Source organism: Brachyistius frenatus, unplaced genomic scaffold, assembly GCF_029030835.1.
Source record: "Brachyistius frenatus isolate BFR_SWC_R1_liver_20210118 unplaced genomic scaffold, ASM2903083v1 Contig_2, whole genome shotgun sequence".
Classification (NCBI taxonomy): domain Eukaryota; kingdom Metazoa; phylum Chordata; class Actinopteri; family Embiotocidae; genus Brachyistius; species Brachyistius frenatus.
The window spans coordinates 7,321,873-7,347,879 of record NW_027210601.1 but is presented as its reverse complement, the minus strand read 5'-3'; the positions used below and the strand labels follow the sequence as shown (position 1 = coordinate 7,347,879).

At 43.0% G+C, this 26,007-nt stretch overlaps 3 protein-coding genes across 8 annotated transcripts in view; 1 reads left to right on the top strand and 2 right to left on the bottom strand.

Moving 5' to 3' along the window:
• Positions 1-26,007, top strand: part of jarid2b (jumonji and AT-rich interaction domain containing 2b) — a 267,034-nt gene that overhangs the window by 91,574 nt on the left and 149,453 nt on the right. For 4 of the 6 annotated variants that reach the window (XR_011310860.1, XR_011310859.1, XR_011310857.1 and 1 more), the window contains 12 exons: positions 1,655-3,131; positions 4,368-4,915; positions 7,386-7,478; positions 7,794-7,912; positions 8,134-8,204; positions 8,499-8,613; positions 8,772-8,877; positions 9,005-9,187; positions 9,990-10,120; positions 10,661-10,847; positions 11,347-11,454; positions 12,064-14,287. Coding sequence is in view for 1 of the 6 variants with exons in the window: in XM_069697211.1 (XP_069553312.1) it covers positions 1,655-3,131; positions 4,368-4,915; positions 7,386-7,478; positions 7,794-7,912; positions 8,134-8,204; positions 8,499-8,613; positions 8,772-8,877; positions 9,005-9,187; positions 9,990-10,120; positions 10,661-10,847; positions 11,347-11,454; positions 12,064-12,315 (3,390 nt within the window). In the remaining 5 variants the exon portion in view is untranslated. Of the gene's footprint in view, positions 1-1,654; positions 3,132-4,367; positions 4,916-7,385; positions 7,479-7,793; positions 7,913-8,133; positions 8,205-8,498; positions 8,614-8,771; positions 8,878-9,004; positions 9,188-9,989; positions 10,121-10,660; positions 10,848-11,346; positions 11,455-12,063; positions 14,759-26,007 lie in introns of those variants that run through there. The other 2 variants (XR_011310858.1, XM_069697211.1) reach the window with 2 other exon arrangements.
• LOC138620366 (nuclear transport factor 2-like) overlaps positions 1-26,007 on the bottom strand; it is a 396,989-nt gene that overhangs the window by 229,672 nt on the left and 141,310 nt on the right. The window lies entirely within an intron of this gene.
• The window catches only part of dtnbp1b (dystrobrevin binding protein 1b), a 60,440-nt gene continuing 52,262 nt past the window's right edge, over positions 17,830-26,007 (bottom strand). The window contains exons 5-7 of the mRNA XM_069699736.1: positions 24,735-24,902; positions 20,531-20,674; positions 17,830-20,082 (exon numbers count right to left, since the gene is read on the bottom strand). Of these exons, the coding sequence (XP_069555837.1) occupies positions 19,730-20,082; positions 20,531-20,674; positions 24,735-24,902 (665 nt within the window). The 3' untranslated portion in view covers positions 17,830-19,729. The remainder of the gene's footprint in view (positions 20,083-20,530; positions 20,675-24,734; positions 24,903-26,007) is intronic.

Here is a 26,007-nt window from a genome sequence, read left to right as displayed (position 1 = left end):
CAAATGTGTGTATCCCTTCTTTGCATGCACGGTTTAGAAACATGAGAAGAAAGTAATATTTGCTTTTGTTTGAAAATGTTTTCAAAATAAAATGGAACTAGATCCAGCTGCACAAAATAACCCATTTATGTTAAAAACCACTACAGAAACATGACCTCCAGCTCAACCCATTCAGATTTTGGCAACCAAGTGCCGATCTTTAACTTTACAAGATCTACTGACACTGTTGGCCCATCCGCTCTCACAGCGCACGCATGCACGCACGCACGCACGCACACACACACACACACACACACACACACACACACACACACACACACACACACACACACACACACACACACACACACACACACACACACACACACACACCAATCAAAAGGGATGTAGAAAGGGAGAGGAAAAAAAAAAAAAGGAATGAGAAACTCCTGGCTGGAGGAAAAGTGGGCCATGAAAACGACATAGAGATGAGGAGGAAGAGAGAGAGAAATATTTATTCGTAGAATTGCATACAGGGGAAGTATATTTGGAAGAAAAGTCATGCAGGAAATGAAGTGATGGAGAGAAAAGAGCAAGGGCACTGGTTAAAAAAAAAAAAAAAGTGGGCACCTGAGAAAAGCCAGACTGTAATACCGACACAAATGGAAAAACAGACAGAAATGCAGAATTGATTTAAATACGTTCTGAGTCGGCTGTAAAGCTCTTTGAACTGAGGCAGAGGATGACCGTGTTTCTTCCCACTGACGTATCCAGCCATAGGACGAGACACCACTGTACCAGATGTCTGATCTACAGCTGGGGGTCTTAAATGCTTCATGCTATATGCACATACACACACTTTGTTTCTCCTGCTATCACGCATGCACATTAAAACCCATGCAGACCTGCAGAACTTGAATTATAGCATTTGAAGAAACCCATAGCAAATAAAAGGCTATTTTTATATACCCAGATGGGATTTTATTCCATTCCACTGACCCCACCTCCTACCTCATACTGTCCAGCCATCTGCTAGCAGAAACCACGGAGCCATCCCTGCTTTCCATCTCATATCCACCATCTCTTTATTTTTTTTTTTTCCTACCCGCTCTAAACCGTTGTTTATCTCGGGATGTAGTGGTTTTGGTTTTGGTTTTCACATATCCTTTTTCTAAATCTCAGCCATTGTGTTGACAGCAGTTTGAACTGCAGTTTACAAAAGTGCACTGCATTTGAAAGTATAGTAATCTAGACTGTTGATTGGTTCCTTAATGAATAGCGTAGGTTTCCACAAATAGCTTTGGTTTGACCCGCCAAATGTTTTACTCCGCAGCTAGCATCTCAGTGTTTGGCCTCTTCGTTTTGGAGTGTGTGTTGCGCCCACACCTCTGCATGTGTTGGGTTGTACTTTGATAATTTTATCTGTGTGTGGGGACGCTATGGGGAATTCTAGCATTTCTACTGTCTTCACGACAATCGTTTTTAGTTGTTGTTTTTTTTTTACTTTGAGAGGTATATGACCTAACATGGCACAATCAGAGATCCAATCAGACAAGTTTTAAGCTTTATCAGCATTCGTACTGCCTTTCCAGACAAGATTCCTGTTTATATACACGATCGATCCGCTCATCTAATGTGTCCTATCTCTCTCTCTCACTCTTACCGTGCATCTTAGGTCTCTAAAGTGAACGGGCTGACACGGGCGGGCTCGGCACAAGCTGTCAGTGGTGCCAAAAAGAGCCGTGACTTCCGACTGCCGTCCAAAACTGTGAAGAAGTACACAGCCACCGTGTCCAAGGGCCACGTCACCTACACCAAAGCCAAACAGAAAGAACTGGGCAAGAAAACCAAACTCAGCAGCAGCAACAAACACAACAGCGCCGCCTCGACACCATCGTCAGCGAACAATCACAATCAGCACAGCCAGCCAGCAGCCAGCAATGGGCTGGCCAACTCAGGAAAAGCAGCGGCACCAGCCCACCACAGCAATGCAAAAACACGCAAACAGGTGCTACTATCCAATGGGCTGCACAACGTGGCTGCCAGCGCTCGACTCAACGGCAGGCTAAATGGACAGCGACACAACACCCTGGCTAAGGAGGACGGGCAGAGACAGTGCCAGGTGGAGTGCCCAGGTCGAGAAGGACTGCGCAACTCCAAACGGCGTCTGGAGGTAGTGCTCAACTCAGTGGGGACAGTGGTCGTTGAGCAGAAAGGCAAAACGACTGGCAACGAGCCCAAAAAGGCCAAACTTCAACCCTCGCCTCTGGAGACACGCAGCAGCAGCAAGAAGGTGGCCAATCAAGAGAAAGCTACCACACAAAACAGCACCCCTACCACTCCAGTTTCTAACGGACATGAATCAGAAACGCCTCCTTCTTCCAAACAAACTCAGCCCGTTACCCCACTTCCCCCGTCTACTCCCCCTCCTCAACAAACCCCGCCTCCGTCTACACCAGCAGCTAATGTGGAGTCGGTGAACCAGCGACCGAAGCGGGCATCGGCTGGCAAGCTGATGTTGATACGACAAGCACAGCAGCAGCAGAGCAGGTCTCATGGTCGGAGCTCCTCCTCTTCCTCCCCCTCATTAGGCCAGAATCACTCACCGAACCCCAGTCGTGCCAGCACTACCTCAGACCCCCAACAAACCTCTGTGTCCTCCTCCTCCTCCTCCTCCTCCTCCTCCTCTTCCTCCTCCTCTCCTCTTACTTCCACCAACAGCCCCGGACAGCTCAAACCAGCAGCGTGGCGGCCTGCTGACCACGACAAGGAGTGGGAGCACGAGAAAGAGATGACGCGCCAGAAGGAACGCGAGCAGGAGAAGGAGTGGGAGCGCCAGCAGAGTAAGTCAGAGGGCTGGGCAGCGCTGGGTGAAGTCCCCGTCTTCCGGCCAGCACCGAGGGAGTTCCAGGACCCCCTGGTGTACATGGATGCAGTGAGGGAACAGGCCGAGGTGGCCGGCATGTGCCGCGTGGTGCCGCCACCAGACTGGCGGCCAGAGTGCAAGCTGAGCGAGGAGATGCGTTTTGTTACACAGGTGCAGAGGGTCCACATGCTGGGCCGGCGCTGGGGCCCCAACGTGCAGCGGCTGGCTTGCATCCGCAAGCACCTTAAATCTCAGGGCATTACCATGGATGAGTCACCTGTCATTGGTAAGTGAGCCGAGCAGACAGACACGAGCATGTATTTGTGGGTGTACACGAGGCAATTTAATTACCAAAATTACTTCCTTAATTGCTTGAATTAATAAAGCATCAAGCCACAGGTTTGTCCCTGCGGACTGCCACCGAGTAGCCGAGCTGTTTTTACAGGCGTGAACAAACCCAGAGATCTAATTCCAAATTTGGGCCGCTTTTTGTTTTTCTTCAAAGTGAGATATAAAGGTGTTAAACTAGATTGAGTACATCAAAAGCAATTACAAAAAATGTATACTGTCAACATTCTCAGTATTTTGAAGTTAAACTGTATTGTCACTCTTTCCGGGCTCCATAAAGCCATGAAAGAAAAGAGCCAGTATATCGGCATCACAAATATTGCTGTTGCAACTGGTATCTGAGGTGCTCTGACAGCTTCAGTAGCTTTTCACCCGATTTTATGCTCCCGTTTACATATGACGGTAACAAAGTGGAACAACTTGCCGAAGAGCCCGACGGCCAACAAAAACAATATTTCTCCCAGATTGCCCCGTCACCTTCTATTTCTCACGATGACATGAGCCTTTTATGAGTATTTAAGCAGCCCGAGTTCCCACACAGACTGCGTGTGTGAGTTTTCTGTCAGTGCGAATGCTCCCATGCATGCAAATAAGTGGCTGTTAAAATTTGATAGCCATACACTGGTTGGTACTGTATTTGCTATGCTGTGTTTGTAGCCTTATATACAGCTGCATACAGATTAGTGCCCACTGTGAGCACTGTTGGTATGCAGCTGTGAGCCAGAGCGGCCTGGCAGCCGCTGAGCCACAGTTCAGCCAGCCAGGATGCCCCGGTTCCAAATGACTTCCTTTACTGTCCCCAGCAGATCAGTTCTACATTAACAGTAATTTGTGTCTCTGTTTGGCACGATGACGGCTCAGATCATTTTTGAAAGGTGAATTGGCCGTTTCAAATAAAATGAACTGGCCTGGAGGAAATGGCGTGTTTAGCCAAAAGAGCAAATGGTCCAAGATGGCAGTCGTCTTGATTTATTTTGACTTGGTGGCTTTTAAAAAGCTGAGTTTATATAAGTGAAATAAGACATCTCTATGGACTTATTGCATTTTTAAGTGGGAAAGAAGTTCTCTTCTGTCAGTGGCAATTTTACTTTCATGCTAATCGATGAAAAATGTGGCGTTCACTGCTCTTGTTGTCTTTGAGTTCACCATGTCTTTGTCCTTTTGCTTCATGCAGGTGGCTGCGAAGTGGACCTGTCACGTTTTTTTCAGCTCATCAACGACATGGGCGGCATGCAGCAGGTGATGGACCTGAAGAAGTGGACCAAGCTCGCCGACCTGCTGCGCATCCCCAAGTCAGCGCAGGACCGGCTGGCCAAGCTGCAGGAGGCTTACCTCCAGTACATCCTCTCCTATGACTCGCTCAGCGCTGAGGAGCGCCTCCGACTGCAGTCCGAGGTGCTGCAGGAGAAAAAGAACCTTGAGTCGCGGCGGGGCCCCCTGGAGGGTCTCTCGGATTTTTCGGCCCCCAGCGCACTCTCTCTGCCGCGCTACGAGCCCAAAAATGGGCTGGTCGGTGGGATAGTGGGAGGAGCGACAGGGCACCACCGCACCAATGGAGTGTATCACCGTCTGAAGGAGCTGGAGGCTCAGGTCAAAGCGGGCCGGCGCCGGCTCTTCGCTCAGGAAAAACAACAAGGCAAAGAGGACAGGCAGCATGGGGAAGAGCAGCAGCAGGAGGAGGACAGGGGCGTTCTCAGTGACCAGCACAAATGTATTTACAAGGTGAGGATGAAGAAGACACTAGCTGTTTATGCCACACATTTGAAGCATACAGACAAAGAGGCACGTAAGTGTATCTTTTCTTTTCATTCGCTTTTTCTTTTTTTTTTTTCTGTTCTTTGGTTTCTCATCCCCTTAAGTCATTAAGTTTCGTTAACAACTGTTGTTACAGCTTATTGAGGTCTGTTTAAAGGTCGAACACCGCACCTTTATATCAGGCGTAGCTTTAAGGCATGAAACCATCTGTGGATGTTGCGTCCTTTACTGCTCTGCCAGCCTCATTATCAGGGTTTGACCCCGTTTTCATTTTTGTCAGCTAAAAGATGACTCATCAGGAAGATACCTTGTACTTTGGCATCCATTATCAGGGCAGTCCTTCAATCTAAAATGATAAGCACATTGTCTTGTTTATATTATTTATATGGTAAATGCCTGTAAGTGGAACATGCAGCCTTTCTTCTGCTGCTACAAATTGTTCCTACACACTCTTGACTAGGTTTCACTTTGGAAGAATGTTGGCTTGGTGTTAACTGTTAGCTGTTCCCAGTAACGTCATGCTGTCATAGTTTGTGGTTTATCAAAGCAAACTTCAAAAGTTTGCGCACCTGCTTATGTGCAGCAGTACTTGTGACTGACTGTGTCCCTGTAAAGACCTGGTTTTTAGCGTTTGAGCGAATGAGAGCAGTTTTTGTGCCTGACATGTTTTGTGGTTTTGTTTAATGTATCTGTGCATCTGTGTGTGTGTCTTCTTGGCGTGTCTCTTCACTTATTCATTCTCACACACACACACACACACACACACACACACACACACACACACACACACACACACACACACACACACACACACACACACACACACACACACACACACACACACACACACACACACACACACACAGGATGTATATACCCCCCCGCCCCCAGCCTGCTGGCCGCTATGCTGATTCTGGCTGGCTCAAATGTAGGTCAGAGAAAAGGCAGCCCCCTAAAACCACCCTTCCCCTCAACCCTGCCCCCTTCCCCTCAACCCTGCCCTGCCCCCTCCAAAAAAAGCCCCACCTCCTCAAGCTCTCACCACCCACCGTTCAGCTCTTTTAATCCACCCCTCTTTCCCCCACGGCTTCTCTCCTTCAGCCGATGTCCTTGCTCTTAGCCATTTCCCAAATCTCCAGTCCTCTCTCCAAACCCTCTCCCTCGTGCAGCATCCTCTTGCCAAACCCTCAAGCTATTGTCAGCTACGAGGCTAGTGTTTTGTGCACATGTAGCAATGCAGTTCAAATTCTGTCATTCATACTGTTTGGACAAAAATAAATGCCATGGTACTTTGGTTTGAGTGCATGGATTTTACCATAGCTTCTTGATGAGTTTAACAGAAACTTAAGATAACTTAATTTCTGGGCTGTCTCGCTCTCACATTCGCTCTCAGGCTGCACAACACTCCACCCATCTCAAATCTGGATCTCATTTGACCCCCCCCCAGTTCATTTGGTAACTAAATCCCTCTGTATGACCTGCCTCTGAAGAACTGAGGTATTGTCAGGGGACTTGGCCCCGTACAGTCCACAGACTTCTGAGTTATAGAAGTACTATTCAGCAGAGTGACATGTGAATGGCTGTCACCGTCCTGACAGGGCAGGCTTGTCAAAATATGACTCATCACTTTTCTGCTCAGCTCAGATTTGTATGCATTTTTCATCAGGAGTGGCCCCCTAGAGGAGGTTACATTTCACTTTCTCTATCACGAGAACAAAGTGCATGTCAAAGGTATAATTAACTCTAATTGTGGCAGGAAAACGTTGGAGAAAGTGCGGCTACTGACTGGGAGAAAGAAAATCCCGTCAGGGCTTACAACGTCACCACTGCACCGTATTGTCTAACTGCATTATTTTACAACCCTGTACATAATGTAATGATAAAAACAGTTGGTCAGTTATAATGTGAAAGCATCTGGCCACCTATGGAGGAAAAAAAGTAAGACAAACTGTCGCTGTGAGCAGGAGGAATCCGCAAGGTCATCTTTCAGCAGAGTGTGTACATCTCCCGGCCTGGAGCTGCCAGATTTATGGTCGGTCACCTTCAAAGAATCTCTGTAGCAGTGGTGTCCATGGGAGACGGGGTCAAGTCCAGGGGAAATGTGTCTGGGACTCATAGCGCAGGCTCAGAGTTGGAGCCGTGTCGAGACACATGTGCAGCTGATATATATTTTCTGCGAACATGCATGCAGTCTTTTGCCAGTAATACTTTCCCTTTGACTTCTTGAGTCATGCAACAATGAGGTGTGGAAAAGGAGAATCCATTGATGTCCAGCTGTATTTTCTTTGTTCATTTTTTTTTTAATTCACATTCCACTTCGGGTTCACCTTCCCTGCAGTTTCCATGACCGAATACCATAAATATTTAGAGTGCAGTTCTCTCGCCTCCTCATCCTAGCAGGCTGTGACTTATGATGTTGAATATCTCGTTGTTGCAGGGGAAATCGGTGTCTTTGACCAACTTCTTCAGGATAGCCCGGAACACCATGACCATGTGCTTTAACAAGGAACCAGGGGCTGCTGAGGTTGAGGTGAGCACTGATCAAACACTTGTACTGAATGTAAACTGCATTTTTTTTTCAATACCTTGCAGTGGTTCGACTTCAAATGTATACATTTTAGCTATTTATTTTCTCAATTAAACATTGTAACTGTTGATCAAATGTGCATCTAAACCTTAGCTATATGAAAAATTATTCAAAAATGAGTTCTGTTTTCTCAGAATATAAGCTAGCAACATTTGTAAAGTTCATAACTGACTCTGAGGCTCACCTGAAACGTGTACCCTGTTTCATGCACTCTTCCACTTACCAGCTTTACATTTTTTTTTTTTTCCCCTCTTGCAGCAAGAGTACTGGAGGATCGTGGAGCAGAGGGACAGCCACGTGGCAGTGCATTGTGGGAAGGTGGACACCAGTACACATGGCAGTGGTTTCCCCACAGGAAAATCAGAGCCATTTTCAAAGTAAGTTACTTCGTATGTACCTCATAAGTTTGGACAAAATATTCTGCCAGTGTTGCAAGTCTGCAATCTTGACCTGTTAACTGATCAAACAGTGTGAACCTCAGTAGTGATACATTCAAAAGGAACTGTCATCGTATTCAAGAGTAACAACGGAGCTATCTCCTGCTGGTATCTCTCAAAATATGAAGACCCTTTCTTTTTTCTTTTCCTCCTTTCCTCAGACATGGATGGAACCTCAGTGTCCTCCCGAATAACTCTGGATCCATACTGAGACATCTGGGTGCTGTGCCTGGTAAGGATCTCTCTGAACTTTCCTAAAGGTTGTTTCATACAGCATAAGCTGTAGCTGCTCAAAACAAAAAAAGCTGCAATGACTCCATTTATATTTAGTACCACAAAGGAACGAGTTGTCACATAGTTTGAAGTGTTGGTTCCAGAAAAAAAAAAAAAAAATGCAAATATTGACTTTTACTTTTACTTCAGTAGCTGCACACCTCAGATGTTATTGTGTGATTTTGTTTCTGCTGTGTAACCTGAAGTTACTAATGTTCTGGTTTGTCTTTTTCAAACCGCCCTGTCTCTGCAGGGGTGACCATTCCCTGGCTAAATATTGGCATGGTCTTTTCTACCTCATGCTGGTCTCGAGACCAAAATCGCCTTCCATATATTGATTACTTACACACTGGTGCTGATTGCATTTGGTAAGTATGCACAGGGTGGTTTCCTCAAAACTCTGCCGTCGTCATGGAAATATATATATATAAATATATGTAAAATGAGCTAGGAAAGCCAATGGGGGAAAAAAAAAAAAAAACAGTTTGAGTCTGTGTGTGCTGATGTGTGCGTGTTCCTCCGACAGGTATTCTGTCCCTGCTGAGGAGAAGGCTAAGCTGGACAAGGTGGTCCATACACTGCTTCAGGCCAATGGCACCCCAGGACTAGAAATGTTGGAGAAGAATGTCATGGTAAGTGTTTGTTTTTTTTCAGTGTGGTGTTTTTGTCAACCCACTTCATTCCCAAAAATGTACAGTTTCACAAATGTAAACACTGCTGTATCTCTCTCTCTCTCTCACTCACTGTTTTATCTTCCAGATCTCTCCGGAGGTGCTGTGCCATGAAGGCATCAAGGTTCACCGTACGGTCCAGCGGAGTGGCCAGTTTGTGGTCTGCTTCCCCGGTGCCTTTGTCTCTAAAGTGTGCTGTGGCTACAGCGTGTCAGAGACGGTGCACTTTGCCACACCACACTGGATGAACCTGGGTTACCAGGCCGCAAAGGTCAGCACATAAATCAACGTGGGCAGAGCAACACAATGGGCCATCCATGTTAAACAGATAAAGACGGATTTTAAATCATAGTGGGTTTCTTTTTCACTCCGGCGTCGTAATTCCTCACAGCGCCGGCCCCTGTGGACTGCACCCGTTAAAGCTCTGATTTATGTCAAGTTGATTGAAACTGAAATGAAGAAATGAACTTAGAACCTCCAGCTTGATTCTCTAATCAGCCAACATGTTGAACTTGAAGGAGTAATTGCAGCTCTAACTCTCCTTAGGGGGGGCATATTTAGATTTTTTTTTTTTGTGATCATGAGGAAGCCTTTGGACTATTGGACCTCATTATAGCCGTAATAGAAGAGAGGGAAATGTTTCCCATTGTCATTAGGGGCATTATGGTGATGGAAGAACATATACCTTCAGCAATACCATTGTATTCATGTGACACCAAGATTGCCCTCAAGGGTAATATGACATTCATACAATGTGCTGCACTGTGGTGCACTTCCTGAAACATTTTTCCTCCAAATAAACATTTTGACTTACGAATGACAGGAGAGGGCAACAAATACTGATCTGAGTCGACCGCAAACAATTTCATTTGTACACAGCGAAGGAGATGATCAGCATTGTTGGAGCACATCAGTCCACACCTTGTATTTGTATGCGTGTAAACTATTAAAAGATGGACAAAACTAGTTAAATAAATGGCTGATGTTTGGGGGGGGGGTTGTGTTTTTGATTTTCCCATAGAAATATATCAATATAAACTGTCTGTTGATGATTTTCTGATTTTCTTGCGCAGGACCTGAAATGTCGTTGTATAGCCAAACCCTTCTCCATGGAGAAGCTACTGTATCAGATCGCCACAGCTGAGTCCAAGAGGGACAATGGCCTTCTTCTCACCACCATCTCCGCCCTACTCAAAGACCTCAGGTATGATACAGTAGTGCACACATACACACTCATACACAACATAATCCAAAGTCTGTCAAGATGTCATCATAAAGATCAGCACTTCAAAATGTAGTTTGGTATTCAGTGACCCTTTTAAAAGTAGTGTGCTTGATATTTTTTGAAATCAGTTCAGTAACTGTGCTTGTGGCCATTAGGCACCTCATTTTCTGTGCTTATCTTATGTCAATTATTGTGGTCTTAACTTATCTCATAAAGACCAAATGTACTGCTGTGTGAAAGTATAATAATACCTTAAAAAAAAAGTGGAATTCAAACTTAAAGTGAAACAATGTTATGCAGCTCAGTCACCTAAGTTAGGCGTAGTTTATTTATATTTTCAGTCAGCGTTATTATCGTATTGAACGTCATCCTCTGCAAACTTTTAATAGAGGAGGTTTCGCTGTCCCCGGTTTTCTCGGAGCCATAACAAACATCCAGTTTAACGCACAATAGTTTCTACTCAACAGCAGCAAAGGTTTTCATGATCTTAACTTAACGAGCATCTCTCTCGTCCAATAGGAACATAGAGATGCGCCAACGTAAGGAACTCTACAACGCAGGTTTGCTCTCCTCTGCCCGCTATGGCACACACGATGGTAGCCTGGCTACCGGCGAGGGACGCAAGAAGCCCCGCGGCAAATGGCTTGCACTCGAGTCCTCGGAGAGACGCTGCCAAATCTGTCAGCATCTCTGCTACCTGTCCATGGTGAGTGTAAACACTACGGTTGTAACGCGAGCGCTTATCATACATGACATGGGTTTGTTTCATTTTTCCAAGAAAGATTGGCGTAACAAATTATACATGAAATCATCAATCCTGCAAGAGTGGCTATAATTTGTATTGGTTTGTAGGTATTATGTTTATTCTCTGTAAACACATCCAGCTTATATAGACTACCGTGCACACTAACTACACCTGTTATATATAATAATATTCTCATATTATTTTACTTCATTCCTGGTGCGTTTTATGACTCGAAGCTTTTAAAAGCATCTTAAATTATTAAAGTTGATTACATTTTTCAGCACTGCACTTGAAATGAACGCCGTACTGTTGTAATATATGCAAACCCGGTTACGACTTGCCAGTGGCATCGTACAGTAGGAATGGAAGACATTTAAATGATTTATCCGAGTCCTCACTCTCTTGAGCCGAGTCCCCGGTTTGTGTTGTAACTTCTTTGTTTCTGTCTCTGTCTGTGCAGGTGGTTCAGGAGACTGACAACGTGGTCTTCTGTCTGGAGTGTGCCCTGCGCTACGTGGAGAAGCACAAATCCTGCAGAGGCCTTAAGATGATGTATCGATACGACGAGGTAAACTGCCACATTTTGATTTAAACTCTGGTTCAGTTGTCTGTCTGTCCAGAAGAGGGAGACATCAGCTTGGTTTTAGAGAGCAGATTATTCACCATGATGGTGTTTATGTATTGTGTGTGTGTGTGTGTGTGTGTGTGTGTGTGTGTGTGTGTGTGTGTGTGTGTGTGTGTGTGTGTGTGTGTGTGTGTGTGTGTGTGTGTGTGTGTGTTTTCACCAGCATGAAAGAGATTGTATAAACTCAAAAGATCTCACTTGGGAGTAATGTCATGCCTCAACTGCAAAAATAATAATTTCTTTAGAGTAGTAACTGAGCTGGAGAGAACATGTGTATTCTGTCTAAAACAAAACCATATCTGCCGATATAATCAGCAAATTAAGTATTTTTGTCTTTATACGCTTTATTTTTCTTGCCTGCTTTTCATATTGCAATCTAATCTGGTCCAGAAACCAAAATCTTGCTTCTGCTAAAATACTCTAATTGTACCTGCTCAAGTCTTTCCTCCAAATCTGCTCCTGCATTTTAAAGAAACTATTTTCCAAATATTTGAGGTCTTATTAAAATAAAAACCATCTAAATTGATTGATTTATGTGCCTATCCCATCCAGGAGCAAATCAACAGTTTGGTGAATCAGGTGTGTGGACGGGCCATGTTAAAGAATGGAGGTGGTGGCGTTGCCGTCGCCGTCGCCGTTGGCGGAGGAGTCATTGTCAGCGAAGGAGGCGGGGACCCCTGCCACGGCTTAAGCTCTGCCAAAGCATCGCCGGCCAAGCGAGGCCCCCGAAAACGGGCCACTGTAGAGGTGTCCCTGGCACGCCTGTCCTCCAGCCACATACCCAAGGCCGCGGCGGTGTCCTGAGGGGGAGAGGGGGGGGACGCCTCGACATCGCCACCCTGTGTGCTGTGCCCACGTTCCATACCACCCCTCCAACGCCTGTAACCCTCCGCAGCTCCCTCGTTTTGTTCTTTTCTTTACATTAAACGGGATCCATCCATCCTCCGCCACTCGATATTGCAGATTCATTGTTTTTGAGCTTTGAAAATCCCCTCACCTGACCTCAGTCCCCATCTCCAAAAATATTCACCTCTCCCTTAGTATGACAGGCTTGTTTATTAGAAAAAAAGAAAAGGAAAAAAAAAAAAGAAAAGAAAAAAAAAGGAAAAAAGAAAAGCAAGATGTCTTTTTTGCACTAGTGTGAAAGAAGAATTTGTTTTTATTCTGGATGATTTTAGAGCACCCCCCGCCCCGCCCCGCCCCTCCTCGAGTCAACTTTACAAGCATTAAGTGTAACGTTCACAAGAAGACTTGACGGGCCCTTTTTTTTTTTTTTTTTTTACCCTTTATCCCTCCTTAACTGAAATGGGTTACATTTGTTACCTTTTTCTTGCATCACTCTTTCCTGCCCTCCCCTCGCTCCTGAGACTGAACCCCATCCCTTCTTAAAACGCGTCACTCAGCTGTGAACATGGGACGAATGAAAAGGCGGCCTTTATTTTATTTTTTTCCCCCCTCCTCCCCGGTTTTGTGAAATGAAAATGACATCAAGTAGTTACCCAAAGTTTCTCTCTGTCCTCGGTATGAGGAAGAGGACTCCTTTTTCTATTGATTTTATGCGTTCTTGATGCAGTTCCTGCATATTTTGTTTTTAAGGGTTGGCGATGCAAGGTAAAAACTTGAAAGACAGACGATGTTGGTATAATGTTGGTTGGCTAGTTTTTTTTTTTCCAAGTTCTATTTTGAATTTTAGCTTTGTTTTTGCTAGTTGTTGTTTTTTTTTTGTTGTTTTTTTTTGCGAGAAGTTTTCTGTATATTATTATTTTATTTTATTTTTTCTCATTGTGGATGTTTCTGTTCATTGGTGGATGTGAGAGGAGCAGAGCTACAGCTGCTTGACCTGTGAAAGGTCACCGCTCACCTCACTTCCTGGTAGTATGGAGGGATCCCTTCTTTGCTAGCAAGTGAAAAACGGTGCCTGATACTTAGTGAGGAGATCCATTTTTATTGGTGCTGTTGGTTATAATTACTGTATAACAACACAAAAAAGTATAAATCTGGGGGTTGGCGCCTGCTAACGGCTAACTGATGGCTCCCGCAACCCCACCCCACAGGGCAGAAAGGCTCTCAGGCTTTTCTGGTTCTAGATGTGCAATCGTGTTAACATTCCATTCTTCCAGTCCTCTTGTTTCATCTGTACCAGTAAACATTAATTATTATATTATATTATTATTATTATTTTGTGTTTTTTTTTTTTTTTTTTTTTTTTTTTTTTTACTTTTGTTGATCTGATGTGTTATTTCAAGTAGAGCCACTAGTCAAAGCGTGTAAAATGTGAAATATCAAATCCAAGTTTTGTTTTTCTTTTTTTTTTCTTTTATTGTCCTATGTTTTTTGGCTTTTGCATTTTTTTTCCCTTTTCCAGATATATTATGAGCGATTTTTAGAGAGAGGAAAAAAATCCAACACAAACAAACATCAACTTTTTTTGTACATAATCCTGTAAATTTCTTTAAATACTTGAGCCTTTTTCATGGGGTTAAGTAAGAAAGAAAGGAAGGAATAGAGAAGAGAGAAGATGTTCCAGAGGAGGGTGCTTGATGAAGAAAAAGCCTTACATTTCCCTTTCTTCATCCATGTGAGTTTGACGCTTACAGGGTTGCTCTGGTAAATGTGTATAAAAATTTTAAGTGCTGCTTATATCACTAAGAAAGAAGATATTGAGTAGCCAATGACTGCCCCCCAACCTAGTTTTGTTTGTTTAGCTTTACTTTTTTAAAGAAAAGGGAAAAAAAGATATGTTCACAAAAAAAAAAAAAAAAAAAAAAAAAAAAGGGTTTTTACATTTTCATTACTGAAAATTCAACAAAAATGTAGTAGCTACTCATGTTGCACTGAGCTTGCCAGTGGTGACTGTCAAGGAAAAAAAAAATCCTATAATCCAGTTTGTTGGTTGTTGTCCCTTGCAGAAGACTGAACTGTTTTAGGACTATTTAATGAAATACCAAGTCGGGTGTTTTCAACATAAAAAAATGTGGTTGTCAAGTTTTTATGGCCTTACAATATATTTTATTCAGATGGGATTTTTTTTTTTTCTTTATTTTTCAGTTCTCTTATTGTTTTGTTTCTTCCATTTTCTACAGTATAAACTACTTGCTCACAGTGGGGTCTCTGGTGACTTAATTTATTAGTGCCGTATCTCGGCCTTTCCCTCCATTCGGAAAGAGAGTCTCATGTTGGTTATATTGACAGTTTTTTACTTTTGCAGTTTGTACTTAAGGTTTAATAAAAACTTACCGACAATTCACTGTCATTTCTTTCCAACCTGTTTGTGTGTCTCTCTGTGTGCAGACTTTTGACATGACTGCAAGAAATAATTATTTTACGGATCTTTTGTAATTGGGGCCCGAGCACCGATGGCGATTATGATTCTCTGTAAACAGCTGCATTTTTGGAGGCTTTATCATACTCAAAAACTCATGAAAGTCAGTACACCCGTCTCTCCCGGCGAAATGTTTTTTATTTTAGTTGTGTCACGAGTGGGCGTGGCCAAATGGCTCGCTACCGCCCCCTAAACAGATGCCCCGGCGGCGGCTCCATTTACTTACATGCACGAAATTCGGTGGACATGTGTATCACACCTAGACGTACAAAAAAGTTACACTGCACCATTACGTCAACTCAACGGGAAGTCCGCCATTTTAAATTTAGTCGCCATTTTTGCCGATTCACACAAGTTGTACTTTAACAAAACTCCTCCAGATTTTGAGTCTGTGCCCTTTTAACATGTTTGGAATTAAAAAGTTTATCGTGAGAATTTGTTTTCGTCGATTGGTGTGCCCGTGGCGTGGCGGCCAAAAAGTGACCCAAAAGTCATGATATTAAAGTCATTCTATAGCACGTCCAAAAAGTGACCTAAACATGACTGTTAGGTCACTATTTGCTGTAGTATGACTTTTTTTTTTTTTTTTCATAATTTGGATGACATGCTATAGTATAATTTTTTTTAAGTCATGAACCCCAAACCTTCTGGCTGAGAGGCAGCAGTGCTAAACACGGCGCCACCGATCTTCCTAGGAGCTGGACAGCATTGTGACAAATCTTTGGCTCACCTCAACCTATAACTCCACCGTCCACAAATATTCATTCAAATGTGACCAAAATTGCCGCAGACATTCTTTGGATAGTAGATATATATGTTTTCAAGGGGGTCTGCAGTGATATTAAATATCTTCCTGTAATGTGAAGTGTATGCTAAACTTTTTCAATATCTCCAAATGTTTCAACTTCACTAAAAGTTGATTCGCCATCACCATACGACACAGTGGTGTTAGAGCAGTTGCTTCACTGTGAGAAGTAACTTGAAGCATGCATGTCGGTTCAGAAAAAGGTCATACTCCAAAAAGGCATAAAAAGTCATCCAAAATATCCAAAGTATGTTGTCCAAAATATTCAAAGAAAAGTCATAAAAAGTCCAAAAAGTGACCTAAAATTAATTTGAGTAAAGTTCACTTTTAACATGTTTGGGATGAAAAGTTATCAAAATAACACTTTATAGCATGTCATCACAGTGGTGCAGTGGTTAGTGCTGGTGCCTCTCAGTCAGAAGGTTATTGTTTTGATTCCAGCTAGAGTCCTAGTACGTATAGTATGTACGTCGTCCATCGTGTCATAAAAATGTCAAAGCATAGTATGTCGTCCAAAGTTTGATGAAAATGTCATCGTATAGTATGTAGTCCAAACCGTCAAAAAATATCATATTATAGTACGTCATCCAAAATGTCATAAAAATGTAATTATATGGTTTCCCACTTGACATTCTCACCAGGATAAACTTTGCATTCTTTAGTATCTTCACTTGGGAAACCTACAAACCTCAAGGATCACTGATAAATATCACCGACAGATATTAATATGTCTGTATTACGGGACGTTAGGCTACCTACCCATAGGCCCACGTCGCTCCGATTAAAGCCACCAGACTCAAATTCCGTTTTCTACACGTTAAAACAACTGTTTTTTTTTAAATTTTTTATTAATAAGAGTCTGGTGGTTTAGAGCAGAGCGACGTTACAGCTGTTTTCTGATCAAACGGAAAGGTCCAACATTGTGTGAATTGTCAAGAGGCTAAGCACCGGTTGGTTGGGTGTGGTGGCAGTCGGGGGTGGGGGGGGGGGGGGAGTCACACAATTAGGTTTTCCTGAACAATGGGCAATATATTGAAGATAACCAGCATATAACAGGAGACAGAACCTTTGATGGCGTTCATAGAAGGAGAATATATTTGACATATTTTCTATTCAATATTGGGGGGACAAATTAGGTATTTTCTCAGTAATGCGGGAGTATTAGTGCAGTTTAAAATAATGCTGCTGCAGTTTGCGACTCAAAGCTGTTAATTTATATACAGTACATGTCGTGGTGTTTTTTTTTTTCTCTTAACTCGAGCGGGAGAACCGAAAGTGACGGTGTTCGCGGGAAATGTGATCTTCACGTTCAAATTTTCTAATTACATGCTTATTGTCAATGGAAGTGATTATATATTACTGTGCGCTAAAATAATTTGGTACACGTTTTCACAAGTCGTAAGAGACTGCACTTTGGTTTTGTGCATACAGTAGGCCTTTGTGTTGAATTAACATGAATTAAAAAGCATCTTAAGCTCTTATTTTGGCAGTCGATGTCGTCGTTGTATTCCGCATTAGTCACAGACAGTCTTTTCTGTAAAGCTGTCACTTTAATGATTTTTTTTTTGGTAACTTTTAGCTTAATGGTTTTTAAAGTTAAAAAAAAAAAAAAAGATAAAACTAAATATTTCTGTGACATGCAGCACTTCAAAGGAAGTGATTACATATTTATTTCGTTATCAGGTAGTGCTTAAAACAAAAACGCATTATTCTTTCTCGGTTTGCAATTTTTTCAAAGTCCCGCAATTTCACAGGTAACACTCACTCAAAACTCGCATTATTTGAGAAAATCTGCTGCTAAATCAAGCATTTTAAATCGCAACAATAATAAAAATAAAAAAAACTTCGCGAAAAAGTCCTGGATGCTTTTTTGAATCCTGGGGAAAAAAAAAAAAAAAAAAAGCCAAAATTACCTGTGTCTCCATTCAGCTGGAGGTAAATGACAAAATGTGTAATTTAGGTGAACTGACCGTTTTATGACAGTACAAATGTCAAAACACTGCAGTGAGAAACCGGTTTCAGCAAACAAAAGCTGCAAATGGGCCTTACGTTGGCATTATCAGGATCTATAAGAAGATACAGAATGAGGTGAGCTCTTATGTCCGATTAACACAGACCGTCTGACTCTATGCACAGCGTGTGTGCAGACTGGCTCTGAAGCTCTTCATAACCTTAAAGTACACGGCCATGCATCAACACCAGCTATTTATTACTCACAATAAACCAACACATCCACTATCGGACACGGAAAGACATTTACTCTCAGTGTGGCTCTAGTGTTCCTTGTCTTCATTTAAAAAAACAAATATTTAACTGTAATAATGAATATACACAGAGTATAAGAAAAAAAAAAAATCCCTCTATTTCAAAAACTCTTTTCCTGTCCTGCAGAATATCCTCGATCCATATATCCATTCTTTACCGTGTCAGCTTTCCATTTGTTATAAAAGCTCCGGCAGGACTGTAAATCCAGAGTGAGCGCAAGGGGACCCGTTAACAAGCTCAAACTCTCAATCCTGCTCACATTTCATTCTTTAAGTTGTTCCTGAAATGCTCAGATGAAAATTAAACAGTGCTTGGGGGGGACAAACATTTATTACCAACAAGTCAGAAAATCGTAGGCAAGGGGAAAGAAAGGAAGGAGTAATGCTGTCACATCGCACAAATGTCAACATTTCCTGACAAAAAGGTCTGGACACAGTTAAACCTTCCGGGCGTTGTCCAGTGCGTCGCACACAGTCCACGACAGGGATTTGGTCCTCGTTCAAAAAGGAGAAGCTCGCCCAAATATTACTGGTCGAGGGAATGGCGAAGGGTAACTGTCTCCTGTCTACGGGTGTCTGTCAAATCACTGATATTATTGAACCTGAACTTCATCACTGCGTCTGCTGTACAGTACTGTGTCATGTAACCAACTGCCAGGTGCCCGCCAGCCTGTTTGTCACTGCCAATGGCACAAAAGTAGTATGAAATTAGGAGTTTACATTGTAGCTTATAAACCCTTAAAAGGAATACTTTGGGGGAGTTTAATTTATCCATAAGGTTATTCAGATTTCATCTTTGTGGTCCCAGCAGATCATTCGTCACTTGTTCTCTGCTAATTCTTTAGGGTTTGCTGTATTAAAGGGACAATTCACCCAATTTACAAAAGCGAAAATATTTACTGAGGATAGGTTTTAGTAGCCCGAGTGATGACGTATCAGAGAAATAATTTCTGCGTAAGCTGTAGACAGTAGAGGTCTGCGAATTATTCCACACAATCGGTCATCAGTCATCACACAATTTAGAAAATGTTAAACAGGATTTTTCAAAGTTTTAAGCACTAAAGTATTCCTTACTTCTGCATTTCATTAGGATAGCAGTGGAAATCTCTGACTACATACATCTGAAAACCCGGGCAGATAAAGCCAAAACCATCCGGGTTGTTTGATATTTTGGGCGCCAACATAAGTCCAAAAAGACTTACTTTTAATGAGCAAAAACATATTTCACCCGTGTGTCCTGTGGTAACATTTTAACTGAACATAATCCTGATAGTGCTGGTGATTGCCTCTTAATTTTGGTGAGTACATGTTCGTTAAAAACACCATCACACGTTCTGTAAAGTTCAACTTGTAATTTATAACACTTTCTAACAGCTGGAAGTCTGTAAGCACAGTATGTGCTAAAGTATTAGCATGGAGCATGACAGGAAACTACCTCAAAGGGTCATCTGAATGATTTCGGTGTATTTATGTATTCTCGTCACTTACAGTATCAGTAACAGGCCTTAAAACAGAAACAGAATATTAGAGGCTTCTCAGAAAAATGTCAAACTGTTAACGTGCATGTTGACCGTCCGGTGCCGTTACGCATAACGGAAACTCAAACCTGTTTTACAAGATTCAATTAGAATTGAAAACTAAAATCAGTGGTCTTTTAAGGCAAGGTCATGTGGCAGTTAGTGCAACCTCAAAGTGTTTTCTAGCATGTGTGTTTCTTATTTCTGGAAGGAAAAATAAGAACAAAGCCAATATTGTTGAATATCTGAGTTTGATTTGGCAGCTGTGGGGGGGGGTTTGTGTTTAAATCCAGTCCAACTCTCCTCAAACCTACAGCCTGCTCTCCTCACAGTCTTTGCTGGTCTGCTCCTCTTGATCCACCCTGTCCACCAACACTATGTCGGAGTGCACCTCTTCTTCATCCAGGGTCACTTCCACGGGGGGCCTTCTCCTCCTCCCTCCTCCTCCTCCTCCTCCTCCTCCTCCGACTGATCCTGCAACGCCACTTCTTCCTTGCTCAGTCGCCTCCTCCTCCTCCTCGTCTTCATCCTCCTCCCCGGCCTCTGTGTCCTGGCTGGCTGAGTCGGTGCAGGTGGACGACAGGGAAGAAAGCTTGTGTCGGAGCTCAGCCTGCGTGGGAACTTGGAGGCTGATCTCCGTGGTGAAGGACTCAACATCTGGACCTGACGGACAGGAGGAGGACTACGATAACTTCACATGTTGTGTTACATATATATTCTTATGGTGGCAGGAGGATGTTTTAAATTCATTCAACCAAAATGTAGCAGAGATTCAGTTGCATCAACTTATTTTTTAGATGAATAGGTGCTGCTAGTTGGATGCTGTAGATTTTTCAGTGTACCAAGAAGTTTACCAAGCAGATATGGACAGATGTTGTTGGTGCATCACATCAAAAATAATTTGCTTGTCATTCTTCTGAGTCATAAATTTCTGCTTCAGTGAATTTTACACAAATTAGCTGTAGAAAGTTATTCAAGTTCAAGTTCTTGCAGTTGAAAAGAATTTCATATATTTAGTGTAGGTACAAGTATTTGTCCTCTGTGTGTGTGTGTGTGTGTGTGTGTGTGTGTGTGTGTGTGTGTGTGCGCGCGCGCGCGCTTGCCTCCCTACCTGCCACAGGCGAGGCTGCGCTGTTGTCCTCCCCTCCAGAGTGCAGAAACACGTCCAGAGCCTCGTGGTCAGACATGTCCATCAGATCCATCTGCTCCAGCATGTCCACATTCACCTCCATGGACGACATGCTGCCTATTGGCTCTACACACAACACGGGACAGTGCGATATTAGCGAACATAAAAGCACCCGGCATGCAGCAGCAAGGGGCCGGGTCCAGGAAGAGAGACCTTCTTTTTTTTTGTATTTTTTTTTTTTGTTGCGCTCCAAAAACAAAGGCAGAAGCAAATGGGCACACTGAAGCTGGATGGCATTTTGAAATGGGTAAGCTTGTGTACAGTGCACACAAATAACCTTTTGTTTACCTTAAAATCCAAAGCGTTAGTACCACAAATAATGGATTGGCAGGTCATTGTCTGTTGCAAGCTGTATATGAAGAGCACAAGCAACGCCTAATATAACTTTAAGTGAAGAATAAAAAATATTTAAAAAAAACAACAACAAGGGGAAACAGCAAACCTGGCACTGTTCGTACCAGAGGCAACAAATCTGCCTTCAGCACCTTTTAAACTTTACTGATACGTTTTACTGTAACTCGAGCCGGAGAAGTGACTTCCTGAAGTATTGTCGTCACTGTAAGGCTGCCACGCGATCAGTGCCGACTTCCAGGACAGCTTGCAAGCTTATCTGGAAAAAAACACAACTTGTGTTTTCGTTTATTTTTTGTGCAGAATAAACAAATGAGATATAACACGTTGATTAGCAACCCGGTATCACGACGACAGCGTGTAATGCAGACGTCCACTACGGCATACTGTGTCACATTTTTGCCTCACAGAGGCCTGAAAAACCACATGGTTATGTTTAGGGGGGGAAAAAAAAAAATGTGGTCAGACTACAACTACTTGGTCAAAGTTAGGAATAGATATATTTACAGAAATCCACATCACTTTCTTATTAACTCAAACCCGCTTCTCCTCGGTGATAGTCCTGTGTTAAATCCATCCAACCACCTCCAGCCTATCTCTTTCCTTGGACTTTACCACTTCCGTACCATCGATGGGAGATTATTTTCAAATATTCAAATAGTGGTTAAAATATATATTTTTTTTTTAAAATCTATTAATATCTGCCACTATTGTTCTTCTTCATTTCCCCTCTTGTTGTAATAGGTCAGAAGGTGGCCATAGTGTGCCTAAAAGCTGTGTGCCAGGTTAAATCTTATGGTGCTGTGAGATTAGATGCCACAGTGCGAACGGGAGAAACATGCAAAGACAACTCCAGCTGTCAGAAAGTTCTGTGTGGAACTCTTTCAAAAAAAAAAAAAAATATAGATAGTACAATCGATTAATAATCAAATAGCTCAGAGCAAATTTTGAATGGTATTTTTGCTTAAAATGCCCGTCCCTATTTTGTACTTTGTACTTTTTGTCAAATGACCTCGTGTGTGTGTGTGTGTGTGTGTAATTTTCACTCTTCAGCGACGCAAAATGTGACACTGAAACAGTATCCTTAAGTGGACTGACGGGTGGTGTAACACTGGGCTGTAATTAGCAGGTAGGCTGATCTTGTTATACCGTTGGACGTAGCCAGGGGAGCTGTTTCCTCATTTTCAATTCTAAAGTTAAGCGAAGCTGAAGCCTTTCCCCCCCCACTGTTACTTTAGGACATGTTAGTCGACAGCTTACCCACTGTGCAAGATGTTGAAAACAGATTCAAACTAACAGTTGAGGTTTCCTTACCCTAAGCATAAGTGTATCATGGCTGAATGTACATTGTCCACATTATTATGATACATAAAGAGAATTTAGTGTGGTTGTTACTGTTCTGACAACAAGGAGGCCCATAAGTGTCCTTAATTCATGTACTACTTTAATGGACTATATCAATGTGGCTGAAACGGCATCAAAACTGGCAAACTAACTAGTTCAGTGTAAAACACGAGGTCAGTATATGATATAAATCATTGGAAAGTCCTTTTACAGACAAGCTAATACACTCCTGGATTCACCACCTTGCAGGGTTACAACCCCGCCCCACGCCCCATGTTCACTATCATGATGTGCTGCATGCGTCACAAACAGCCAAGTCAGTGCACTGAGGGGATGAGAGGGGAGGCTGAGGGGTGAGAGCAAGAGGAGGAAGCGACATGATTGGTCGTTACACAGCAGTGAGAGAAGATGCCATTGGCTACCGTACCTCAAGGAAATGAGGAGAGCAGAAGAGGGCGGCACAGGGAAGGAAGGAGAGCAGAAGAAAGAGTGAAGAAAGAGAGAAAGAAGGGGAATGTTATTTCCCTTGGAGACTGCCCAAAAAGTCTCCCTGTCCTTTAAACAGTTAGATAAATACAACAAGATCACACACAGACACACAAGTGAGGGTCACATCTTTCAGATGCCTCACCTTTGGTATTTCATCTGAATGTCCACACATGCAAAATATATACATATAAACTGATTATGAACGCATAAACACACAAAAAAAAAACCCGTAAATGAAGTACGTTAACACAAACTCCTCCTTCCCGGTGAAGACAGCAGTGGAGCTTTCTGTGACGTGTTTTCGAGGAACTGGGGGTCTTAAATCTAATGACTCCTCAGTACGCAGCCTCTTCTCATGTGCACGTCCTTATCTCCCTTGTCAGCTATGCAATTACCACCACGTACAGTAGCAGCCAGTCAGCCTCACCAGACACAGTACGGAGGACACCTATTCTCTTCTCAGCCCCAAATGGAGCTCCATTTCCAGCATGTGGACATAAATAAACAAAACTGCACACAGAGACACACACTTAACATCCGCACTTACACTGTCGCTACGTAGTGACAGTCTTGGTCCGGGAAGCAGTGCGGTGAGTGCGTCGCTTACATGTGACTGCCTCTAATATGTTTTTCTTTTAGCCCCACTGTGACCTTGCCTAAAAGGTTCCCCCTCGCTGGGAGGGACTGCTTTTGCCTGCAGTGAGATTGTGGGCGGTGTATGTGATTGCCTGTGTGTGTGTGTGTGTGCGTGTGTGCGCGCGCGCGCGTGTGTGTGTGTGTGCGTGTGTGAGAAAGGGCCCCTGAGACTAGCTTTTAATGGCTCAGTGGCTTATGACATCCGCAGCTCATTCTCTCTCTTCCTTGACTGTCTTCTTTCAGTTTCTTCTCCGTATCTCTCCCCTCTCCCCTCTCTCGGCTGTATCCTTGCTCTTCTTCGGTGTAAGGATTTGCAGCCACTTCAAGATTAGTGAGTCGCAGCGTGCTGTGGGTTCATCACTCGTCTAGTAGCCCGGGTTTCAGATGTGTTTCACCAGAATCGTTACGTCTTACACATCTTACCGTAAACTGAAGAGTCTACATCAGTATATTGTAACTCGTCTTTGGATACTGAGCTCTGAATATTTCACTCACTGCACCTCAAAACTGGCTGTAGTGATTTTTTTTTTTTTTTTTAAATTTTTTTTTTAAGGTTTATTAAAAACAACACTGCACTGATTAAAAAAAATAAAATAAATAAAAAGCTACTCTAAATGACAGTGAGAACACAAGACACACACATTCTCTCCTTCACACATCCTTAAGTCTCTTTCCTTTTGCTCCATCGTTCCCTCCTTCCTTACCGCTCCACAATCTGCTCTAATAAACCATTTCCAGGGGATTAAGGGAGGAGGACAGACGAGTAAAAGAAGAAGAAGAAACATCGCATTACAAAACAGTGGCCGGTAGAGTCCGTAACATCTTTCAGGGTGCAGGGTGCATATCTCCTGCAATCGCTCGTTTCAGCACATCCCCTGCAGACTCCTGGCAGCGGTATATGAAGTAGACTGCAGCAGGATTCTATTACAATCCCAGGGGAAGAGTACATTTATATGGCTTTGGTGGCATTTTTCCAAGTAATGACTCTTCTTGTGTGTTAAGCGACAGGCACTTGGAGAGCGTGGCCTCGCTGCAGAAAGCTATTATGGCTCAATCTTGTGATGGGCAGTTGAAGTGTGAAAGTTTCGGCTGATTGTATCAGGACTCTGAAGTTAATTCATTTGAATGCTGGATGGCTTTGCGTTCACCCTTGAATAAGCTGCACACACCACAACCTAAACCTCAACATTTTCCTGTCTAAGCGTCAGACCTCCAAAATTTTGACATTTCAAGCTTCTTGAATATCATCAAAGAGCGTGACTGGTGTTTGTGAGGAACTTCTGACCTCACAGCTCCTCCCTCTCACCTCTCCTCTCAGCAATCTGTAGGTAGCCGGTGGACAGGTACTGCTCCATGTCCTGCTGGAAGGCCTCCTCAAAGAACTTCTGCCTCTCTTTCAGCTTGACCTGGGGAGGCGGTGCCCCTCCTTGTTCTGCCCCCGGGACTCTCTGTGCGTGCTCCGCATCCAGCTCCACTAGAAACACAGAAGAAGAAAGTTTTGACAATGAGAATATTTAACCAGGACTAAATAGCAGCTGCTGTTGGCCACTAGTTATTTTATGAGGTTAAGTGTTTTACTGAGATTTAGACCTTTTTAAGTCAATGCTCACTTCGCAATGTAAAAATGTTCCACTAAAACAAGTCTGCCCCCCCACACCAAAAAAAAAAAAAAAAAAATGGCACTGTTATTGCATCCTGCGCTTAGTGCCGCCCAAATTATGACTAGTTTAAGAAATACAAACAAGCCAGACTGTTTCCCTACATACCAATATGATTTGATGGTTTCAGCCAGACTATTAAACAAACCTCCTCAAACAAACCTAAATGTGGAAAAATGAAACCTGGACAACCACCAAAATAAGGACAATTTCTCTTTGGCTCAAAATCCAGCTGCTGTCACTTATTACCTAAAAATCTGCTCAAATTTTTTATTTTTTTTATCAACAACAACAGGTAAATTAGAAAATATCTTTTGATTAAAGCCACAGATTAATGTATCTGACTTTTACACAAATGACCAAAACTCTGTAAAAAGCTCTGTAATTCTATATTAATGACTCAAAGCCAAGCTCATCCTTGACAGGTCAGTCTTCCCCGAGGCAGAAGTAGATGGAGAACCTGGTGCTCTGAAGCATTCACATATTCTGTGATTTATCCGACATTCTGTAAGTCAGTACTCCTCTGAGTTGCACAGGAGGTACCATACTCACAGAAGTCTCACGCATGAAACTCTCAGTGAGTCAGGAAACCAAGACACATAGAATTTGACATATATAAGGGTTAGATGAACATTTACTTAATGCTTGGGCTTTCTGATTGGTCCATGCAGGACTCCAGGGCAGACTGTGATTGGCCTAAGCAGTGCTCATAACACCTGTGCTGGCAGTTTAGGGAGGAGCATATTCCAAAGAAGGGGTGATAAGAAGATAAAAGGCAGGAACCTGCTGACAGAGAAATGGTCTCTGTTTGTGTGCATGTGCATAAATCTTTTGGGATTATCACTCAGCCAGGTCATGGTCAATCTAAGTGTTATCCAAGGGCAACTGGACTACCTTGAAATTCTCTAAGAGGTTTTAACT